Source organism: Borostomias antarcticus (assembly GCF_949987555.1).
Source record: "Borostomias antarcticus genome assembly, chromosome: 2".
Lineage (NCBI taxonomy): Eukaryota > Metazoa > Chordata > Actinopteri > Stomiiformes > Stomiidae > Borostomias > Borostomias antarcticus.
This window is the reverse complement of record NC_140235.1, coordinates 13,542,803-13,565,207: the sequence shown is the minus strand read 5'-3', so window position 1 is coordinate 13,565,207 and position 22,405 is coordinate 13,542,803. Positions and strand designations below refer to the sequence as shown.

The window sequence follows — 22,405 nt, the reverse complement described above, 5'->3', positions numbered from 1 at the left end:
ACTCAAACTGAACTGAGTCACTGAATCAGCTCACCTTGAGCGATCGAACGGGGAAAAAAAAGTGCTAACATATCTGTTGTGTTCTGTTCCTCCCCGGCAGGACGACATGGATTTGAAGGCACTGGGGTTCGACATCGCAGAGGGGGTAAACGACCCCTATTTACCAGGGGATTGTGGGATATTTGTGACGAGGGTGGACAAAGGAAGTGTTGCAGATGGAAGGTTAAGGTAATTTCCCCACTACTAAGCCGCAAGCCATACCTTAACGCGGGACAGAACAGATCCCTGGATTCACTCACGCGAGTTGAGTCCATGCCTCATCACCACCCCCACCCCCCCTCCCCCCCATCGTGTTCCAGAGTGAATGATTGGCTGCTGAAGATCAATGACGTGGACCTGACCAATAAGGACAGGAAGCAGGTGGTGAAGGCGGTGTTGAACGGGGGCGGGCTGATCAATATGGTGGTCCGCAGGAGGAAGTCCCTGGGCGGGAGGCTAGTCACTCCCGTCCACATCAATCTCATCGGACATAAAGGTACGGGCCTCGTCTACAAGATTAGCCCTGGTGGATTGATGGTTTTCACGCATGGACATTGATCAATCGCTTTTCTCCTCTCTGTCTGCATCTCTTTCTTGCCGGCTGGATTTGCTTGAGTTCAAATGTGATTAATGCAACCCCTTTCATATTCAAATGTGATTAATGCAACCCCTTTCATATTCAAATGTCCGATTATACATCTTTATTGTTTTAGCGAGACTCTGCATTGCCCCTCCGTGCTGCTCGTCCGTTCGAACGCTAACCTGCTATGTCACTGCTGTCTTCCAGACTGGCTGGAGAGCAGATGCTAACCCGTTGTTTCCCTGCTGTGTTTCAGACTGTGGTATAGGTCTGGAGAGCGGCTTGTATGTGACGGCCATCGTCCAGGGAAGTCCTGCCGCGAGGGAGGGCTCTCTGACCATAGGAGACAGACTGATAGCTGTGAGTCACCACAACCTTCCTCTTCCTCCTCCTCCAACTCCTCCTGGGAGACTAACCAGAGCTATCTATACATATATCTAGCTCAGCATTTAATACGATCCAGCCACATCTCCTGATTAGGAAGCTAATTGATTTAAATGTCCACCCTCAAATCATTAGATGGTACCACTCGTTCTTAAACAATGGGAAACAGTGGGTCAGTGTGAATGGTACTCTTTCTCGGGCCAGAACCCTGAGCACTGGTGCCCCCCAGGGGTGTGTTAGCTCACCTGTTCTTTTTACTTTGTACACTAATGAGTGTAGGAGTTGCCATCCCAATAATTATATCATTAAATTATCTGATGACAGCCATCTTAGCTTTAATGAAAGAGGGGGACGATTTGTCTGATTATTTTTCTGAGATAGAAACCTTTGTAAAATGGTGTGACTCAAACCATCTTTTTGTTAATACCAAGAAAACAGAGGAGATGGTATTTGACCCAAAGAAGATAGGAGGTATAGGCCCTGTAGTTATCCATGGCGTAAACATCGCACAGGTCTCCTACAAATACCTTTGGGTTCATATCGATGACCAACTCTCCTGGAGGACCCATGTAGACAACCTCTGTCCTAGATTACAGCAACGGCTGCACTTCTTGCGCCGGCTCAGATTACATGGTGTTGACAGGAAATTCATGTTAATTTTTTACAAAGCGGTGTTCGAAAGTCTTATTAGGTACGGCATTAAAGCCTGGTTTGGGAACCTAAGTGTCCAACTTAAGTCTAAACTACTCAGACTGAGGGAGGTTGCCTTTAAGATCATGGCAGCGGACAGCCCACCCTGCAGGCCATTTTTGACCAGTCTGAAACTAGCAGATAGCATTGTTACCGACCCGACCCATGTCCTTTACCATGACCTCCAGCTGCTTCCCCTGGGAAGGAGGCACAGAGTTTCTATGGGCCATCGTAATTTGAACAGATTCAAAAAATCCTTCGTTCCCCTGTCCATAAAACTTCTGAACGAAGTGAAATAACTACACTGTTCATATGATTGTACTTATTCCTGCTGCTGTATTATACACTTTTTATTTATTGTATGTCTCTGTCTGTTTTGGTGTTAAATGTTTGGCTGGCAGCGCGGGCAGGTAGCCCAAGCTAAATCTCTGTAAAGACAATCAAGTGTTACTTGACTTGACTAGACTTGACTTGATCCCTCACTGGAGCGTAGAAAGCCCTCAGATAACACGCACAAGGTCACCAAAGCCATAGGGGGCAGGAGAAGGTGTCAGAAATGGAACCACGTGTTTGTCTTCTTCAGAAGGGCGACCATGGCTCCTATTGCCACCTGCCAACACCAGCAGAGATCTTAATCCTCCTGCTTAATAAAACGTCAGGGCTTAAGTAACTACCCGTTCACCTTCAACAGCGGAGGCTGCCAGCTAGCCAGGCCAACCGATATGCCTGGCGATGGCGTTTATTTAGCCATGCTAACGACAGACACATTGGAGATCTTAATCACCCGAGTGTCTTATATCGTGCCCTTGTGGTTTTTAATCACGTAACCGAATCGGGTCGAGAGACAGAATATCAGATGCTTGATTATGCTTGCAAAAACAAGGACTGGATCCAAAGAGCCAAATTCACAATTAAAAATGCATAGCCGCGCTCCTAATACCCCGTGTTGGAAGTCAGTGGCTCAGAGCTGGAATGGATCCGACTAAAATGCCGCGGAGATAATGGTTCTGTCTAAGACCCATCTGGCCACTTTTTTCTGCAAGATTCAGACTTGAATATTATGAGCTACTTTCCCCCCGCTCCTCATACCCTCCCCCCCCCCCGCTCCTACTACCTCCCCCCGCTCCTCATACCCTCCCCCCCCCCGCTCCTACTACCTCCCCCCGCACCTCATACCTCCCCCCCCGCTCCTCATACCTCCCCCCCCCCGCTCCTCCTACCTCCCCCCGCTCCTCCTACCTCTCCCCGCTCCTCCTACCTCCCCCCGCTCCTCCTACCTCCCCCCGCTCCTCCTACCTCCCCCCGCTCCTCCTACCTCCCCCCGCTCCTCCTACCTCCCCCCGCTCCTCATACCTCCCGCAGCACCTCTGGAAGTCTGGCGAGCCTATTGTCATGGAGACATGGGGGTCGGGGAGGGCGAGGCCGCCTCATTGCGGGACGCCAGCCTGGATTCACATTAGTGTGCCTCTGCTGACGACGACTTCTGACCCCAGTCTCCAGAGATGGAAACCAGCGTGTTATCTCACTTGAAAGTTCAACCTGCAAATCAGGAATCTGTCCTCATTCCTTTCTCTCTCTCTCTCTCTCTCTCTCTCCTTCCCTCCCTCCTCCCCAGATCAACGGCATAGCGCTGGATAATAAATCGGTGACGGAGTGCGAGTCTCTGCTGAGGAACAGCCGGGACTCTCTCAGCCTGTCCCTCATGAAGGTGAACATCAGCCTCCCCCTCCATCCGGGCTCCTCAGTCCCAGATCACAGTCCCCACCCAGTCCCTGACCAGGGGCCTCCAAGTCAACATGCCATTATGTGACACTCTTTCTGAAATTGACTGCAAGTCGAGGAAGAGGAAATGTCTATTGAGGTGTTCTGCTCCAGCCTTGGCTTCTCACTGTCTCTCTCCCTCTCCCTCTCTCTCTCTCTCTCTCTCTCTCTCCAGTTCTTCCCTCACAGCACGTCGGGTCAGAACCTCTTCGAGAGCCTGAGGGACTCGTCTGAGAAGTCCAGCGGCCGCACCGCGCCGTCCGAGGTCCACTCCCGCAACAGCCGCAACCTCCGACACAACAGCTCCACGCAGACGGACATCTACTGCCCCGATGGAGTGGGGGGCGGCGGGGGCGGCGGCATGCCCGGGGAGAGGAGGAAGGCCAGGGCGGAGCCGGAGGAGGCGGGGATGTACGGAGAAGGCGCAAGGAAGCCACCGTTCTCCGCGGTCTCGCTCCACGCCACCAGCCTCCGACCCGGCTCGGACCTGGGCCCCCCAGGACGCTACGGCCCCAGCGCCTTCCAGGAGTGCTGCTCGTACGCCAAGCCTGCCCCGCCCCCGCCCCCCGTGACCTACGACCCCGCCTCCCCGTCCGACTGCGTGGCGGCGGAGAGTGCCCAGGAGAAGAAGCACAGCGGGGGCACCTGGCCCAAGATGATGGCGGGAGGGATGTCCGTGGCAGCGGAAGTCAACGCCAGCCCCGCCCTGGCGGCCGCCCAGCTCTCCATCTTCAAGCCGCCCAAGCAGAGGAAGTCCATCTTCGACGCCGACACGTTCAAGCGCCCCGAAACGCCCTTGTCCAAGATGGAGTACCTCTCGTCGAATCAGATGGCGCCGGGCCACTCCCCCCAGCCCTCGAAGACGGATTCTCTCTCCTCCTCGTCCACGCCCACCCCTCCGACCCCGCCCACCCGCAGCGATTCGTTCAAATTCAAACACAAGCAGCAGAGCAGCTCCGCCTCCGACTGCACCGTCACCTCCGACGGCAACGGCAGGGGGGAGGCCGGCGCCTCCTCGGCGGCGGGGGGGGGGGGGTCGCGAGCGGTGCGACCGTGACAGGAACGGGAACCACTACTTCCTGGACGGGAAGGTCCTGACGTCCAGGAAGTCGTGCGACGAAGACATCGGCCGGACCAGAGGAGGAGGGGAGGAGCCGGAGGTGAAGAGGCCGCGCCCCAAATCCGCCCCCGCCCTCCGACGCAGGATGACTCCCCAGTCGATCCCCCTCCCCACCTTCCAGGTGAGCCGGCGTCCTCCCATCTCCCGCCCCTAAACACACGGCCGGTAATAAACCCAGTGGTATCGCCTCAGTGATTTCTGAACCCAGAGCTTAGAGGATATATTCGATCAGGCAGCGCCGCAGTCTCCCGAGCCTGTCGGAGAAACACGACGGCCATTTTGTGCGCAGATTTACAGCACCGTCTGGGCTCTGCCCCCGGCCGGCCTCTCACTGGGTGATGGATGCTTCTGGAAGGAACCCAGCGGCCGGAACGCAGAGTCACAGCCCCCTGTCTCCTCTCCCCGTCTCACGGAGCTTAATCGGCTCGCAAAACATTTTGGGCCGTCGTTTCTGTCGCGTGGCGTTTTGTATTTAGCGAAAGCGCTCTGTTGGAAATGTTTGTTTTTGCCCCCTTGTTGCCGGCAGGAGTAACACAAGGCGTGTCTGTGATCTGTCAATCCTCAGAGCTCCTCCAATGACGATCACTCGCCGGAGCCCAGGGACATGCTCCGCTCCTCCCCCAACCGCTCCCACAGGCACAGCGTTGGCTTCGTCCCTACCGTCTACAACGGCGTCATGCCTCCCAGTGAGCCGCCCCCCCCCTCATACACACACACGCATACACACACACACAACTGTGGGACACCGTCTGGAGGCAAGTGACGCACCCATACATCAGGGAACCCTTCCGTTAATGTGTGTGTGTGCGCGTGTGTGTGTGCGTGTGTCAGACTCGGCCCACCGGGGGCTGGCCCCGTGCCCGGCGGTCACCGCGGTGATGAGGAACCCGGTGTACACGGTTCGGAGTCACAGGGTTCACACCAGCAACTGCCCCTCCGTCGCCTCCCAGATCTGCCACCAGCACACGCACACCAGGTGGGAGCACTTCCTGATCAGACACGTCTGATCTACAGGCGGCGTGTGATTGGTTAGGGGGGGCAGACAGATCCATTTGGGTTGATTGCATCGGTAGCGTTGAATGAGAGTTGGTGTGTGCGTGGGCAGTTGCTGCCTGCGTGTGTGTCTTGAGAGTGTGTGTCCTGAGTGTGTGTCCTGAGTGTGTGTCCTGAGTGTGTGTCCTGAGTGTGTGTCCTGAGTGTGTGTGTCCTGAGTGTGTGTGTGTGTCCTGAGTGTGTGTGTGTGTCCTGAGTGTGTGTGTGTGTCCTGAGTGTGTGTGTGTGTCCTGAGTGTGTGTGTGTGTCCTGAGTGTGTGTGTGTGTCCTGAGTGTGTGTGTGTCCTGAGTGTGTGTGTCCTGAGTGTGTGTGTGTCCTGAGTGTGTGTGTGTGTCCTGAGTGTGTGTGTGTGTCCTGAGTGTGTGTGTCCTGAGTGTGTGTGTGTCCTGAGTGTGTGTGTCCTGAGTGTGTGTGTCCTGAATGTGTGTGTCCTGAGAGAGTGTGTCCTGAATGTGTGTGTCCTGAGAGAGTGTGTCCTGAGTGTGTGTGTGTCCTGAGTGTGTGTGTCCTGAATGTGTGTGTCCTGAGAGAGTGTGTCCTGAGTGTGTGTTCTTGTAGTCCTCAGCACCAGGGCCGTCTGAGTCTGGACCTGAGCCAGAAGCGTGAGTCATCTTCTTCCTCACGCAGCAGCCGCAGCCACGGAACCAACTCACTACCCTCCAGCACACGCCTTGGTGAGACACACACGCATACACACACATACACACACACACACATACACATACATATACGCACATACACACACACATACACACACACACTCTCTCACACACACACACACACACCCACACACACACACACAAATACACTCTCGCACACACGCACACACACGCGACATGCCATCACCACCAGCACTAACCCTTCTCCTCTCTGTGGCGACAGGTTCCTCCGGTAACGCCCAGTACCGCGCAGAGAGGATCAAGATCCCCTCCACTCCCCGCTACCCGCGCTCCATGCTGGGCTCTGACCGAGGTACGAGGCATGCGCAGGGCTGGGGGGCGGAGCTCACTACGAACATTCGAAGGGTCTGCAGCTGCTGAGTTGATTTCCGGTTTCCAAGAGCCGTTATCAGCGGTTACAGACCAACATGCCTCTGGACACAATCGGAGAGACCTACTGTATAACCAGTCAGAGCAAGGAAATGTGGGTTAGCGGTCCTATCATCCTATCAAACCCGCCCCTTATTAGATCAACGGTTGTGATCGGCCCTGCAAATGTCTGCCTGGTGGAGCTCATTCCCATTGGATCGTGGCCAGACTGATCTGCGGAGAGAAACTGAATGAGAGCTGACATGATCAGGATGGCGATGCCTCTCGTTCCCCCCAACCCCAACCCTAACCCCAACCCCAACCCCACCCCCCCAGGCCTCACGGAAGCTGGTCTCCCCATGCCAGTTATTAGAATTGCTTATCAGTCTGTTTTGGGGGAATGTTTGTTCCATTTGTGTTAAACAGTTGACGGTTATTGATTGAAAAGTCACAGCTGGGGGATCAGTAGAGATACCGGCGTAGGGAAACACTTGGTTAACCTTATTGATCATCCGTCACGGCGCCTCCCACTGAGGACCGTAGGGCGTGTAACTAGTTTCAGGGTCCGTGGGTCTCGCTTAAGACTGGGAGCGATGACACGCGCACACACACACACTAACTCTCACCCAGTCCCGCTCTCTCTCCTCCAGGCTCTCTCTCCCAGTCGGAGTGCAGCAGCCCCAGCCTCATCACGCCGCCACAGTCGCCGCTCAACCTGGAGACGTCCTCCTTCGCCAGCAGCCAATCACAGGGCTCCATCTCCACCCTGCCCAGGATATCCGTCAGCCCCGTGCCAATGGGCGAGCGCCGGAAAGACAGGTACACGGCGTGTCGTATAAACGCCATTACATCAGGGGATAAACACATACAAATTAGAGGATGAATTCGATTTGAATGAATCATTCAAATTGAATATTGTGTCTTGGATCGGCGAGTTCCATTTATCATAGAGACGGGCAGGTATGAGATCATCCTCCTCTGGGCGTCTAGCCCACTTCCAGCGGGGTTGCCAAGCAACAGGCCCGCCAAGCAACAGGTCCATCTTGGCGAGGGCGTGTAATCTCGCTCGCATTTGTAAGGAGCTCTTTAACTGCCTCTCCGCTCAAGGAGTCAGGGTGTGACTAACTGAGATGCCCCCGGCGCCCAGGGCTGTTATGTAGACTTATCGTTCGTCGCGTCGTGTATTTGTAAGACAATAAAGGGTGGTGCAGTCCGTCTGGCCTCCCCCGTATATATCTCCTGTGAGCTCTTCCCGCCATCAGACCCGGTTAGGCTCTGGATCTCTCTTCCTGTTCTCCTGTTCTCGTGCTGTCGTCTCCTACTACACTGTCTGTTTTCTCTTCCTGTCTCCCTTCCCTTCACCTCCTCCCTGCGTTCCTCCTCCTCCTCCTGCTGCTGTGGGAACCCTCCCAGCAGACCCCTGCACCGTAACAGGTCCTTTCTGAGGCTCCCTCCGGCGGCTAGGCCAAGGTTCTGCTCTCTCAGCAGCCTCAGGTTGGTCCCGCCCGACTAGAGCCAGGCCACCAGCCGGTCCAGGGCTCACTTCACCCGCAGTTCTGCCGCTCCCTCCGCTACTACCGCTGCTCCTGACTAGAAACACATCGACTAGACCCGCTTCCCCCGCCCTCTAGTACGTGAGGGACGTTGAGCGGTTGTCGTTGCTTGCGGACGCCCCCCGCCGGATTTACAGGTGAACGGTTCCCCGCTCAGTAGATCCAGAGATCCAGTCGACTTCCCCGTTCTCTGTGGCCTCAGAGTGTGTGGTTCTGTTGGAAGCCTGTATTCTGGGTCGACGCGGGGAATCGGCGTGGCTCTCTCGCACACCGGACCACTTCCGAATCTCACTCGGACGTTGCATGTTGCCCCCCCCCCCTTCCCCTCACGGGCCTTCGAAAATGGCATGGCGTTCCGCCGTGTGTGTCTTGGTCTTAGCTACAGTATGTCACCTTTGCACACCGTACGCGTGACGTTAACCCCGGGCTTGTAGCCTGTCTGGTTGGTCGCCCGCCTGTCTGGCTTCTAACGCATTGTAAATGTGGCGCCACCTCACCAGACACCATGTGACGTTGGAGCTCAACCTCCTGGGTCGTCTTGCGTTGTATATTTATGTAGAAGGTGCTCTTTCATAAATGCATTTCACCCGCATGAAGACGCAGCCGACGCCTCCGTGTCTGTGTAGTCTCGCCCAATAAGAAGACGCTCTCCCGCTGTCATAAAGAGTGCTGAAGCAACCTGGGAGTGTGCCGACTTTATATTCCTGTCCAGCACTTGACCATAGTGATGCTCGTCTGGAAGCAGAGCTGAGCGCGGTGTGTGGCTCCCCACTGGCCTACGGCCAGAGCCGGACACCTCCAGAACCCCTTCAACTAGTCTCCCATCCCTCTCTTCTGGAATAACATCTCTTTCCTTGTCATCCCTCCCTCTCTGCCTATCCCCTCTCTCTCTCCCTCTCTCTGCCTCCCTCTTTCTCCCTCCCTCCCTCCCTCTCTCTCTCTCTCTCCCTCCCTCTCTCTCTCTCTCTCCTTCCTCTCTCTTCCTCCCTTTCTCTCCCTCCCTCCCTCTCTCCCTCCCTCCCCCTCTCTCTCTCTCTCTCCCTCATCCTCCCTCCCTCTCTCTCTTCCTCTCTCCCTCTGCCATCTTCTCTCTCTACCTACCTTTCTCTCCCTCTGCCCTCTCTCTCCCTCTCTCTCCCTCTCTCTCTCTCTCTCTTGCCAGGCCGTACCTGGAGGAGCCCCGTAACGTGACCATACACAAAGGGGCGGAGCCTCTGGGAATCTCCATAGTGGGCGGGGAGAACAGCGGGATCTTTGTCTCCAAGGTTACGGGGGGCAGCATCGCTCACCAGGCTGGGCTGGAGTACGGCGACCAGCTGTTGGAGGTACTACTTCCTTTGTTTGTTTGTTTGTTTGTTGTCATTTCTAGTCATTAGATGGTAGCCTTCCTCCGGTGCAGTGTTGTTCACTCCGTTCTTCTGAATCCTTGGAGAGTAGTGATGGTAGTGGTGATGGTAGTGATGGTGGTGATGGTGGTGATGGTAGTGATGATGGTGATGGTAGTGATGGTAGTGGTGATGGTAGTGATGGTGGTGATGGTGGTGATGGTAGTGATGATGGTGATGGTAGTGATGGTGGTGATGGTAGTGATGGTAGTGATGATGGTGATGGTAGTGATGATGGTGATGGTAGTGATGGTGGTGATGGTGGTGATGGTAGTGATGATGGTGATGGTAGTGATGGTGGTGATGGTGGTAATGATGGTGATGGTAGTGATGGTGGTGATGGTAGTGATGGTGGTGTTGGTAGTGATGGTGGTGTTGGTAGTGATGGTAGTGATGGTGGTGATGGTGGTGGTGATGGTAGTGATGGTGGTAGTGATGGTGGTGATGGTGGTGGTGATGGTAGTGATGGTGGTGGTGATGGTAGTGATGGTAGTGATGGTGGTGATCGTAGTGATGGTAGTGGTGATGGTAGTGATGGTGGTGATGGTGGTGATGGTGGTGGTGATGGTGGTGATTGTAGTGATTGTAGTGATGGTGGTGATGGTCGTGATGGTAGTGATGGTAGTGGTGATGGTGGTGATGGTAGTGATGGTGATGATGGTAGTGATGGTAGTGATGGTAGTGATGGTGGTGATGGTAGTGATGATGGTGGTGATGGTAGTGATGGTGGTGATGGTGGTGGTGATGGTGGTGATGGTAGTGATGGTGATGGTGGTGATGGTAGTGATGGTAGTGGTGAGGGTAGTGATGGTGGTGATGGTAGTGATGGTGATGATGGTAGTGATGGTAGTGATGGTGGTGATGGTAGTGATGATGGTGGTGATGGTAGTGATGGTGGTGATGGTGGTGGTGATGGTGGTGATGGTAGTGATGGTGGTGATGGTAGTGATGGTAATGATGGTAGTGATGGTAGTGATGGTGGTGATGGTGGTGATGATGGTGGTGATGGTAGTGATGGTGGTGGTGATGGTGGTGATGGTGGTGATGGTGGTGATCATAGTGATGGTAGTGATGGTAGTGGTGAGGATAGTGATGGTGGTGATGGTGGTGATGGTAGTGATGATGGTGATGGTGGTGATGGTAGTGATGGTGGTGAAGGTAGTGATGGTGATGGTGGTGATGGTGGTGATCATAGTGATGGTAGTGATGGTAGTGGTGAGGGTAGTGATGGCGGTGATGGTAGTGATGGTGGTGATGGTGATGGTGGTGATGGTGGTGATCATAGTGATGGTGGTGATGGTAGTGATGGTGGTGGTGATGGTAGTGATGGTGGCAATTGTAGTGATGGTGGTGATGGTAGTGATGGTGGTGATGGTAGTGATGGTAGTGATGGTAGTGATGGTGGTGGTGATGGTGGTAGTGATGGTGGTGATGGTAGTGATGGTGGTGGTGATGGTGGTAGTGATGGTGGTGGTGATGGTGGTGATGGTGGTGATGGTGGTGATGGTGGTAATGGTAGTGATGGTGGTGATGGTGGTGATGGTAGTGATGGTAGTGGTGAGGGTAGTGAGGGTAGTGATGGTGGTGGTGGTGATGGTAGTGGTGGTGGTGGTAGTGATGGTGGGGATGGTGGTAGTGATGGTGATGGTAGTGATGGTGATGGTGGTAGTGATGGTTGTGGTGATGGTGGTGATGGTGGTGATGGTAATGACGGTGGTGATGGTAATGATGGTGGTAGTGATGGTGATGATGGTAGTGATGGTAGCGATAGTGGTGATGGTAGTGTGGGTGGTGATGGTAGTGATGGTTGTGGTGGTGGTGATGGTGGTGGTGATGGTAGTGATTGTAGTGGTGGTGGTGATGGTGGTGATGGTAGTGATGGTAGTGGTGAGGGTAGTGAGGGTAGTGATGGTGGTGATGGTAGGTAGTGATGGTGGTGATGGTAGTGATGGTGGTGGTGATGGTAGTGGTAGTGATGGTGGTGATGGTAGTAATGGTAGTGATGGTGGTGATGGTGGTGATGTTGGTGATGGTGGTGATGGTAGGCAGTGATGGTGGTGATGGTAGTGATGGTGGTGGTGATGGTAGTGATGGTAATGGGCAGGGCGGTTCAGGGATGGATTACCAGGCTAAATAGATGGTCCACTTTTTCCTGTCTCACAATAAAAAGTACAACAGTTAAAGATGGCCACCATACACTGACATCTGTCCCTCAACACACCGAACCTTTTCACCCCCTCTTCATCTGAGAACTTTTTTCCCAGTACTGTATTTATTCCATTAAAACTACACTAGGAGAATAATAAACCTGTCCCACGTTGGGCTAAACCCCCCTCCCCCTCCCCCTCCCCTCCCCTCCTCCCCCCAGTACAACGGCATCAACCTGCGCAACGCCACCGAGCAGCAGGCGCGCCTCATCATCGGTCAGCACTGCGACACGGTCAGCATCATGGCCCAGTACAACCCCCACATGTACCAGCTGGGACACCACTCCCGCTCCAGGTAGGACCGACCGCCGCGTCTCCAAACCAGACCTCCAGTCCTCCGTCCTGTCCTTGGTGTTCACCCCCCCCCTTTCTCTCTCTCTCTCTCTCTCTCTCTCTCTCTCTCTCTCTCTGCGCGCTGGAGCAGCTCTCGTCTGGAGCCGGTCAGCGGTGCCCAGCCCTCCTCCTCCACCCCCCAGGGCGGAGCCGCCACGCCCGACGGTCACGCCAACATCAACACGCTCAGCGAGCAGGACGAGGGCACACTCACCCCCCCCTCCAAGCAGACCACGCCCACCACCAGCCCCAACAGCCTCGCCAGGTGAGACGCACAAACACACACACACACACACACACTCACTGCCTTTAATTTCTATCCTACTCACACACATGTGCGCACAAACGCACACACACACACACTCACACACACACCCCGTGTGCTCCCTGATGTGTTTTGTGCCCCCAGGATGGTGTCGGAGGGCAGCAGGAGGGTGGCGGAGCCGCGGCTGGTGACGGTGTGGCGGGCGGGGGCAGAGGTGGGGGTCACGCTGTGCGGAGGGAACCTGCGGGGCGTCTACATCCGCGCCCTGGAGGAGGACAGCCCAGCAGGGGGCGCCGGCGGACTGCTGCCCGGAGACCTCATACTGGAGGTGTGGACACTACAAACACACACACCAAACACACACACACACCAAACACATACCAAATATAGACACGCACACACACCAAATATAAACACACACACACACACACACCAAATACACACACACACACACCAAACATACACACCAAACACACACACACACACACACATACCAAACAGACACACCAAATGTACACAGACATTCACACACACATGCACGTACACGCACACACACCAAATGCACATACACACACTCACCAAATACACACACGCACACACACACACACACACACACACACACACACACACACACACAAACACACCAAATACACACACATACACACACACATACACCACCTTTACTTGACCCAGCCCTTTATGGCTATCCCACAGAACCAGAGTGAACGGCTGCCCCAAGGCATGGTTGTGCATGTGGCGTTTTCAGCCCTTTGGAGTCCGAAGTCATTGTTATTCCGAACGCCTCCCTCCCCACAGTGCCCCTCCCGGCTCTTGTTCTTCATTGATTGCTCCGATCTGTGGCTGTCTGCCTTTGTGCCTAGCGGCCCCCACCATCCCCCAGGCCACCCAGTCTCCCCCAGAACAGATCAATATCAGGACACTTAATATAGCTGAGAGCCCCAGAGAAAATGTACCTCAGTCTCTAGGGACCAGACGATACCAGAGCTCACCACACCTCACCTCCAACCTCGAATGAATACAATCAATCTCTCTTTCTCTCTCTCTCCCTCTCTATCCCTCCCTCCCTCTCTCTCCCTCCCTCCCTCTCTCTCTTTCTCTCTCTCTCCCTCTCTCTCCCTCCCTCCCTCTCTCTTTCTCTCTCTCTCTCCCTCCATCCCTCTCTCTCTTTCTCTCTCTCTCCCTCTCTCTCCCTCCCTCCCTCTCTCTCTTTCTCTCTCTCCCTCTCTCTCCCTCCATCCCTCCCTCTCCCTCCCTCCCTCTCTCTCTCTCTCTCTCTCTCTCTCTCCCTCCCTCTCTCCCTTTCTCTCTCTCCCTCTCTCTCTGTCCCTCCCTTTCTCTCTCCCTCTCTCTCTGTCCCTCTCCCTCCCTCTGTCAGTATAACTCAGTCAGTATGAGGGGCAGAACGGCGGAGGAGGTGTATGTGGAGATGCTGAAGCCTTCGGAGACGGTCACACTCAGGGTCCAGCATCGCCCAGACGACTTCAACATGCTCAAAGACTCCCCGGGAGACGGCTTCTATATCAGGTACGCAGAGCTACAATCACACACACACACACGCACACACAGGCAAAGAGGCAAAGACTGTGTCGGCGGCCTTCCATCTTAACAACAAGGAAGCCAAACGTGAGGAGTGTACATCGATGGAACCCTCCTGCCATGCTGCGCCGAACCAACCTATCTCGGCGTGACTTTGGACAAGTCACTCACGTTCCACCGACACCTCGAGTCACTATGCAAGAAGTTAACAGCTCGTGTGGCGTTGATGAGGCGACTGGTCCGATCAGGCTGGGGCGCCGGCGCAAAAACCCTAGCCCTGGTCTACTCCACCAGTGGATATTGCACACCGGTGTGGTGTCGCAGCGCTCACACCCGCCTCATCCATCCGCCTCATCGACCCGCCTATCAACGAAGCCTTGCGCATCGTGACGGGATGGCTGCGTCCCACTCCTGTGGACAACCTTCCCATCCTTGCAGGCATCCAGTCCGCTGGCCTCCGCCGCACAGGACCCACAGTACTGTATGTCTCGCTTGCCGGGCTGTGGAGCTTAACCACCTGCTCCACGACAGCAATGCAGAGATCTTACCGTCAGCAAGGCCGGATGTGTGGACTACACATGACGTGCAGAGTGGGAGGCAAACACCTCCAGATTGTGATTTCACCCAGCCGTCAGTCCTTCCCCCCGCCGGGATGGACTTATCCAGACCGGTGTGGGTGAGGCTTAATCGTCTCTGGACCGGCGTCGGATGCTTCCGTTCATCAATGCACAGATGGGGCTTGGCATCCCGTATGGCGTGCGAGTGTGGCGCCGAGGAACAAACCGCAGACCACGTGTTCCAGGACTGTCGATATATCGGGCACCCAACGGAATGCGTGGCCTGACTGTTGTGGATGACGAAACGGTGACTTGCCTCCTGGAGGTGTGCCCGGATATATAGCCCGGGTGACCCCTCACCCAGGCTCGGGGTGGTAAAAGGATAGCCCCTCACCCAGGCTCGGGGTGGTAAAAGGATAGCCCCTCAGCCCTGAGCCTGGGGTGAGAGGAAACAACTGACCCAAACAACTAAGAACAACACACATACACACACATACCGAGAAATGTGTCCTACGGTGTCTGACAGCTCCATAAAAGGGCCGTGTGATTTCCCCCAAGCTGTCACTACAGTCTATCCACACATCCTCCCAAGTCCAAATATAGCCGCGCTACCGGAGCGTTCCGTGGAGATGACACTGAGGAATCTTTTAATCTAAGCAATTATGTATGTATGTCATAGATAGATGAGGAGACAGCAGCTTGATTGTAAGACAGGCACCATCTTAATGAAGCCCAGCTTCATCTGCTCAGTAGACTCTCTACCCCCCCCCCCCCCCCCCCCCCCCTCCGTTCAGCGCAGTCTGGAGTCAAGGAGGCGAGGAGGGCTGGGCTGGGCCGTAGACGGCGTACTAGGCAGGGCCTTATGAGCGGAGGCGAGTGTGCAGGTCTAAAATAAGCCCGTTTGTTGTGGTAGCTCTGACTCTGCGCACTGTGGCCAGCAGCTGCCGCAGTCACTTGTCATATAGGCCGGGGTCTGTGATGTCATGTGCAGTAAATATACATGGCCGACCAGGCCGCCGCAGATATGCTGCCCAGGGGAGATCTACAAGGCTCCAAGCCAGCGCCAGGGCTGTACTATAGATGGATTAAGTCACATGCGCGCGCTCTCTGTCTCTCTCTCTGTGTCTCTCTCTGTCTCTCTCTCTCCGTCTCTCTGTCTCTCTCTCTCTTGCTCTCTTTCTTTCTCTCTCTGTGTCTCTCTCTGTCTCTCTCTCTCTTGATCCCTTTTTCCTAATTTGTTCCTTCTCTCTCTCCATGCCCTTCTCCCTTTGCTGTTGTCCTCTCTGTATCTTACCCTCCCATCTCTCCCTCTCTCCCCTCCTTCACACGTCTTTCCTCCTTATCTCTCCATCTATCTCTCCTGCTGCCTCTCACTCTTCTCTTCACTAACCCCTCCCCAGAGCTCTTTATGAGCGGGTGGCCGAGGCGGAGGTGGGCCTGAGTTTTAAGAAGGACGACATCCTGTACGTGGACGACTCTCTACCAAACGGCAGCTTCGGCACCTGGATGGCCTGGCAGCTGGACGAGAGCGCCCAGCAGATCCAGAGAGGCCAGATCCCCAGCAAGTACATGTGAGTCACACGCGCACACACACACACACACACACACACACACACATACCACATGCAGACACGCATTCAGATATAACCACTAACAACTCGGTATTATGCTGTAACCAAACCGACCGATTTCTATGGAGCGGCTCTGTGTGTGTGTGTGTGTGTGTGTGTGTGTGTGTGTGTGTGTGTGTGTGTGTGTGTGTGTGTGTGTGTGTGTGTGTTGCACTTTGGCTTTAGCACTAGATTAGGTTCATGTCACTTGTTTAGAAGGGAGATGCACTTGTGAGCTCTTAAATGCATTTATTGCAAGTCGCTTTGGATAAAAGTGCCTGCTAAATGACTAATGTAATGACTGTAGTGTGTGTGTGTGTGTGTGTGTGTGTGTGTGTGTGTGTGTGTGTGTGTGTGTGTGTGTGTAGGATGGACCAGGAGTTCTACCGCAGACACAGCGTGACGGAGATGAAGGAAGATGGCGTGTCCAGTAAGACTCTGTCAGCGGCAGCGCGGCGCTCCTTCTTCAGGAGGAAACACAAACACAAACGCAGCAGCTCCAAGGACGGCAAGGAGCTGGTCGCTCTGGACGCCATCAGCACCGACTCCATCCCTTTCCTGGAGGGTGAGGGAACCTAATCGTGCACAACACCACCAACAACAACAACAACATCAACAACAACAACACCAACAACACTAACAGCAACACCACTAACACCACCACCAACACCACCAACAACAACACCACTAAAAACACCCAACACCACCACCACAACAACAACGACAACAACACCACCAACAACAACATCTCCAACACCAACAACAATAACACCACCAACACCACCACCAACAACAACACCACTAAAAACACCCAACACCACCATCACAACAATGACAACAACACCACCACCACCAACTACAACACCAACAACAACATCTCCAACACCACCACCAACAACAATAACACCACCAACAACAACAACAACACCACTAACAACAATAACACCACCACCACCAACAACAACAATAACAACACCGATAACACCACCAACAACAACACCAACAACAACAACACCACCAACAACACCACTACTAACAACAACAACACCAATAACACCAACACCACCAACAACAACAATAACAACACCGATAACAACACCAACAACAACAACACCAGCAACACCACCAATAACAGCACCAACAACAACACCAGCAACAACACCAACAACACCACTAACAACAACAACAACACCAATAACACCAACAGCACCACCACCAACAACAACAATAACACCGATAACACCACCAACAACACCATCAACAACAACAACACCACCAACAACAACAGCAACAACACCACCAACAACAACCACCAACAATAATAACAACACCGGTAACAACACCAACAACAACACCTACAACAACACCAACACAACCACCAACAACAACACCAACAACAACACCAACACAACCACCAACAACAACACCAACACCACCACCTTCAACACCAACACAACAACACACCACCACCACCACCAACAATAACAATTCAATAACACCACCAACAACAACAGCAACAACAGCAATATTTATGCAGTACGGACATGAATAGAGATGTGTGTGTGTTTTAGACTGCGTGAGCCTGGCGTATCAGCGGGTCCAGAAGGTGGAGTGCGCCTCCCCCAGACCCGTCCTGATCCTCGGGCCGCTCACGGACCCCGTCAAGGACATGCTGGTCAAGGAGTCGCCCGGGAAGTTCAGCAGATGCATACTGGGTGAGTCCAGACGAGGGCCGTGGGCCCCGCCGCTCAGTAGTCCTGCTGAGTACGGCTAATCCACTCAGCCAGGTTTTTTAGCCCACCAGGCTGGGTTTGTAGACACAGGTCACCTTGCCCGCATGCATAATAGCGTATTCTGGATTTTTCTGCACGGATGTTGCCTGTGGCTCTCCCTCAGAAAGTTTAGGGAGCTGTGAAGTTAGAGCTCTATGACACTGGAGATTTGTAAGCCATTGCACTGCGCTCTGCGTCCAGGAATATCAGTGTTTTTAGTGTTTTATTCGTTTTATCGGTGAGGGAATGGAGGGGAGGCGAGGCAGATTAAATGGCACCACTGGCAACCCTGCCTTAATGCAGTGAATCACTTTGAGGCAATTTTCTGTAATGAACAATGGTTCTGACAATGAAAGTGTCTTGTTTCTGTCCCCTAACACTGTGACTTCCTCAGAGGTGATGAAGGCTTCTCAGCAGGCGATCGAACGGGGGGTCAAAGACTGCCTCTTCATCGACTATAAACGCAGAAGCGGCCATTTTGACGTGACTACGGTGGCCTCTATCAAGGAGATCACAGAGAAGGTGCTTAAAGATAACAGAAGGCTTCTAATTTCCACATCAGATTGATGTTTGACTTTGATTGTGCGGTTGGTCAAAGATAAGGCACCTTGTCAGGTAATGATAGATGGGAAGGAGATCTCATTTGTGCCTCTTCTAATGGTAACTGTCCCTACCGGCTGCTGATAATTGTGTTGAACTCTGCTGATGTTATATCTGTCTGGAATGGATCGATCCTTTCTGTCTGCATGCGTTTGTTGCTCCGGGAGGAGTGGTGGCGAGCTGATTTGTGGTGTCATCTCCCTGTGGTAGGACTGTCACTGTCTGCTAGACATCGCCCCCCACGCCATCGACAGGCTGCACAGCCTTCACATCTACCCCATCGTGGTGTTCATCCGCTACAAAAACGCCAAGCAGATCAAGTAAGCAGCTCCATGTTTGCACAGACCTACAATCCCCACGCTCTCTGTGGGTCTCTTTCATGAAACGTGAACAGAACGAATTTGCGAGTAAACTCTGAGCAGAGGGAAATTTACCTGCATTTCGGCATTCATCATTATTTTAGTAGCTCCGATCTTTTCGTAACTACTAACAAAAACCTGCTTCTGACTGCATGTAGGGCTTGTGTAAATACCCAATGCGCATCAATAGTGCTTGCCATTATTAGAAATCATAATTTTAATCACATTGTGCTCTAAGTTCACAATACGCAGATGTCTTTGAAACACATCATTTAAACATGACAAATTATTAGAAATATAACACTTAGCTAAATTAATTGATAATTAGCAGGTTTAAGCTTCATATTACTTCATAAAAAATGTGAATGGGTTGTTAAAATCTACTTGATGCATGTATTTTATGCATGTTAATTAATCTATGCACTCGAAGGTGTGCAAAATAATATTGGCCTGCTGTGTCCTGCACAACATCACTATGAAATGGGGACTTCCACTCCCCGAGGTCCCCGATGCACCTGAACCTGCACTGCCTCCAGAACGGCTCAGGAGCAATGCCACTCCACCTTCTGACCACTCCTCATAACAGGGGTGTAACGATCCACTCAGCACACGATACCATACACAACATTGGATTCACAATATCCATACGATATTATAACAATATTTTTGGAGCAAAACTTGAATGACTGAAAAAATAGTATTTTATTTGAAAGACACAATCCAAAACAATGCTGTTGTTTGCCCTATAGTTCCATTTTGTAATGAACTATTATAATGGGAAAAAATGGAATGTAACTTTTCGAACTTTTAATATCAGGACATAATTGATCTAGTCATACCAGCACTGATCTGCATTCTCTTGTCTTTTTCAGTGCTTTGTTTGAACAGACGAGGATGTGAGTTAGTACTGTAGGTGATAGTGGCTCATTTGCAGCCAGTCCTATAATAATAATATTAATAATAATAATACATATATGTATAGCAGTTTTCTGGCTACTCAAAGTCGCTTTATATAGGTAAAAGAAAATAAATAAAAGAATCAAATGTATTTCTCAAAAACAATAGTTTTTCATCTCTGATACATATCATTTATATACATTCTTACACCCCTACTCATAACCCTAACCCTCATAACTTGATCGATCTACAAGCTGCACATTATTCTATCAAAACCAAGTTTTCACACTACTAAGCACACCACCAGCGCGCCTGTCAAAGCATTGCCAACACACACGCCCTCAGGCGCACACACACACACAATCACAAACAGAAGGAAATGCTCTCTTTTTAATGTAAGGTTATATGTCAGTTTACTGGAAGAATCTATAGACTCTGCATCCTTGTGTCCTCACACCCTGGACTGCCCACGGGGGCCTGTCCTCTGGTGGTCAATGGCCTCTCGCAGGGGAAGATTCAATTGTGTTTCACCCCTATGATGAAAAGCTTTGCTAAAGGGAGGAAGAGGAAGAGATGGCTAGATGTCTGGGATGTGTAGTCTTACATGAACGGAGGAGGAATCGTGATGATGAGGGGTCTTGTCTCTCTCCTGCTCCCTCCCCTTCTCTGTCACAGGGAACAGAAGGATCCTGTCTATCTGCGGGACAAGGTGTCCCAAAAACATTCCAAGGAGCAGTTTGACATTGCACAGAAGATAGAGCAGGAGTACAGCAAATTCTTTACAGGTCAGTGTTCTCCTACGCAGACGATCCACGTTGCACACCAGGTCAGTGTTCTCCTACGCAGACGATCCACGTTGCACACCACAGGCCTCTGTATGCCAGACGCCTGTTTCAAGTAAGAGGTCGAGCTTTTCAATCAATCAATCAATCAATCAATATTTATTTATATAGCACAAGTCATACACAAAGTGCAACTCCAAGTGCTGAACATAAAAAAAGCAGAAAAGACACTACAAAAAAAAGGCAATATACACCAAGAGAATACAAGTGCAGGTCGAGAGAACACACTAGGTAAAAGCCAGGCTAAAAAGGTGTGTTTTGAGTTTACTTTTAAAAGTATCTACACTCTCTGCCACCCTTTTAACCCTTCCCATGCCTTGCTGTTGCAGGTATTGTCCAGGGCGGCACCCTAGCCTACATTTGCACTCAGATCATGACTATCGTGGATCAGGAACAGAGTAAAGTCCTGTGGACTCCGCTCGGCTGCCCCTAGAGGAGAGAGGCACCACTGCACCCGGCTGAGCCTCTCATCTCCACTTGCAAACGCTAAAAAAACTTCCACACTATACCAATAGGTACACTACAGTGAGCTACACATGTAAACTAGTGATATTTTTGTTATCTTGTTTTTATTTGTATTTTTATCAGAGCCTACTATTATTATTCTATGTATTCTTGAGCAGGTTTGGTAGCACTGAATCTTGTTGTTTAAAGTTAATTGGGTCTTCCCTAAGGGTCTCTGCTGGTGTCTTGTGAAGCTGTGTGGTGAGCATCTGTTTACAGTATAAGACAAGTCTGAGTGTTGGTGTTGAATGTTGACCCCCCCCTACCTTAACCTTGACCCAGCCCTCTCACCAGAACCTGTGTACCAAATGGCATTTGTGTATCACTACTTTGTACACACCCATACAATGACTGACAACTAATGATGTGGAATGATGATTATACTGTATATGTGCGTGTGTGTGTATGTCTGTCTGTGTGTATGATAATAGAGAACAATGTTGATTTAATGTTAATGACTATTGTGGTCTGGTTGAATTGCGGTCCTAAGTGTTGGTATGAAACCGACGCCATAGAAACGGAATGTGGAGAACGAACGTCACTCGACAAGCGGGGTCAGCTGTCCAAAAGTGCACGCTATGGACCCAGCCTCTGGCGTGAGCAGCAGTGTATTTAATGATTTAACTTGCCCTAACCGAACCGTAGCGAGTAACTTACAGCAGCGACACCGAAGCCGTGAAAACAGTGTGACGAGAAGCCCAAGTCACGTCTGCTGTCTACATATTGTGTTTCTATGGTGACGGTGGGTGATGGGACAGTTTGAAGTGCCTTTGGAGACGTAGGAGGAGCGCGGTCTCGGCCCCCTAGCCCCCAGACGGCTATCTGCACACACAAAGGACCTGGGTGGGCGCTCGCGGGATAGGACGGTCCTGCTGGGGTTAGGGTCAGCATAGGGTCAGCAGTACCAGGACAGGGAAGGGGACAGCAGGCCCTGCTGGGGTTAGAGGGTCAGCAGGACCAGGACAGGGAAGGGGACAGCAGGCCCTGCTGGGGTTAGAGGGTCAGCAGGACCAGGACAGGGAAGGGGACAGCAGGCCCTGCTGGGGTTAGAGGGTCAGCAGGACCAGGACAGGGAAGGGGACAGCAGGCCCTACTGGGGTTAGAGGGTCAGCAGGACCAGGACAGTGAAGGGGACAGCAGGCCCTGCTGGGGTTAGGGTCAGCAGGACCAGGACAGGGAAGGGGACAGCAGGCCCTGCTGGGGTTAGAGGGTCAGCAGGACCAGGACAGTGAAGGGGACAGCAGGCCCTGCTGGGGTTAGGGTCAGCAGGACCAGGACAGGGAAGGGGACAGCAGGCCCTGCTGGGGT

At 52.6% G+C, this 22,405-nt stretch overlaps 1 protein-coding gene across 1 annotated transcript in view; it reads left to right on the top strand.

Annotated features, from left to right (window-relative positions):
• dlg5a (discs, large homolog 5a) overlaps positions 1-22,170 on the top strand; it is a 54,304-nt gene extending 32,134 nt beyond the window's left edge. The window contains 23 exon segments of the mRNA XM_084457864.1: positions 101-228; positions 360-535; positions 876-979; positions 3,309-3,401; positions 3,630-4,480; positions 4,482-4,695; positions 5,140-5,260; positions 5,406-5,550; positions 6,187-6,302; positions 6,511-6,600; positions 7,307-7,475; positions 9,372-9,534; positions 11,963-12,096; positions 12,226-12,399; positions 12,544-12,727; positions 13,796-13,944; positions 15,914-16,084; positions 16,492-16,688; positions 17,695-17,838; positions 18,290-18,417; positions 18,706-18,815; positions 20,427-20,536; positions 20,923-22,170. Coding sequence (XP_084313990.1) covers positions 101-228; positions 360-535; positions 876-979; positions 3,309-3,401; positions 3,630-4,480; positions 4,482-4,695; positions 5,140-5,260; positions 5,406-5,550; positions 6,187-6,302; positions 6,511-6,600; positions 7,307-7,475; positions 9,372-9,534; positions 11,963-12,096; positions 12,226-12,399; positions 12,544-12,727; positions 13,796-13,944; positions 15,914-16,084; positions 16,492-16,688; positions 17,695-17,838; positions 18,290-18,417; positions 18,706-18,815; positions 20,427-20,536; positions 20,923-21,026 — 3,975 coding nt within the window. The 3' untranslated portion in view covers positions 21,027-22,170.
• Positions 22,171-22,405: the final 235 nt, after the last annotated feature.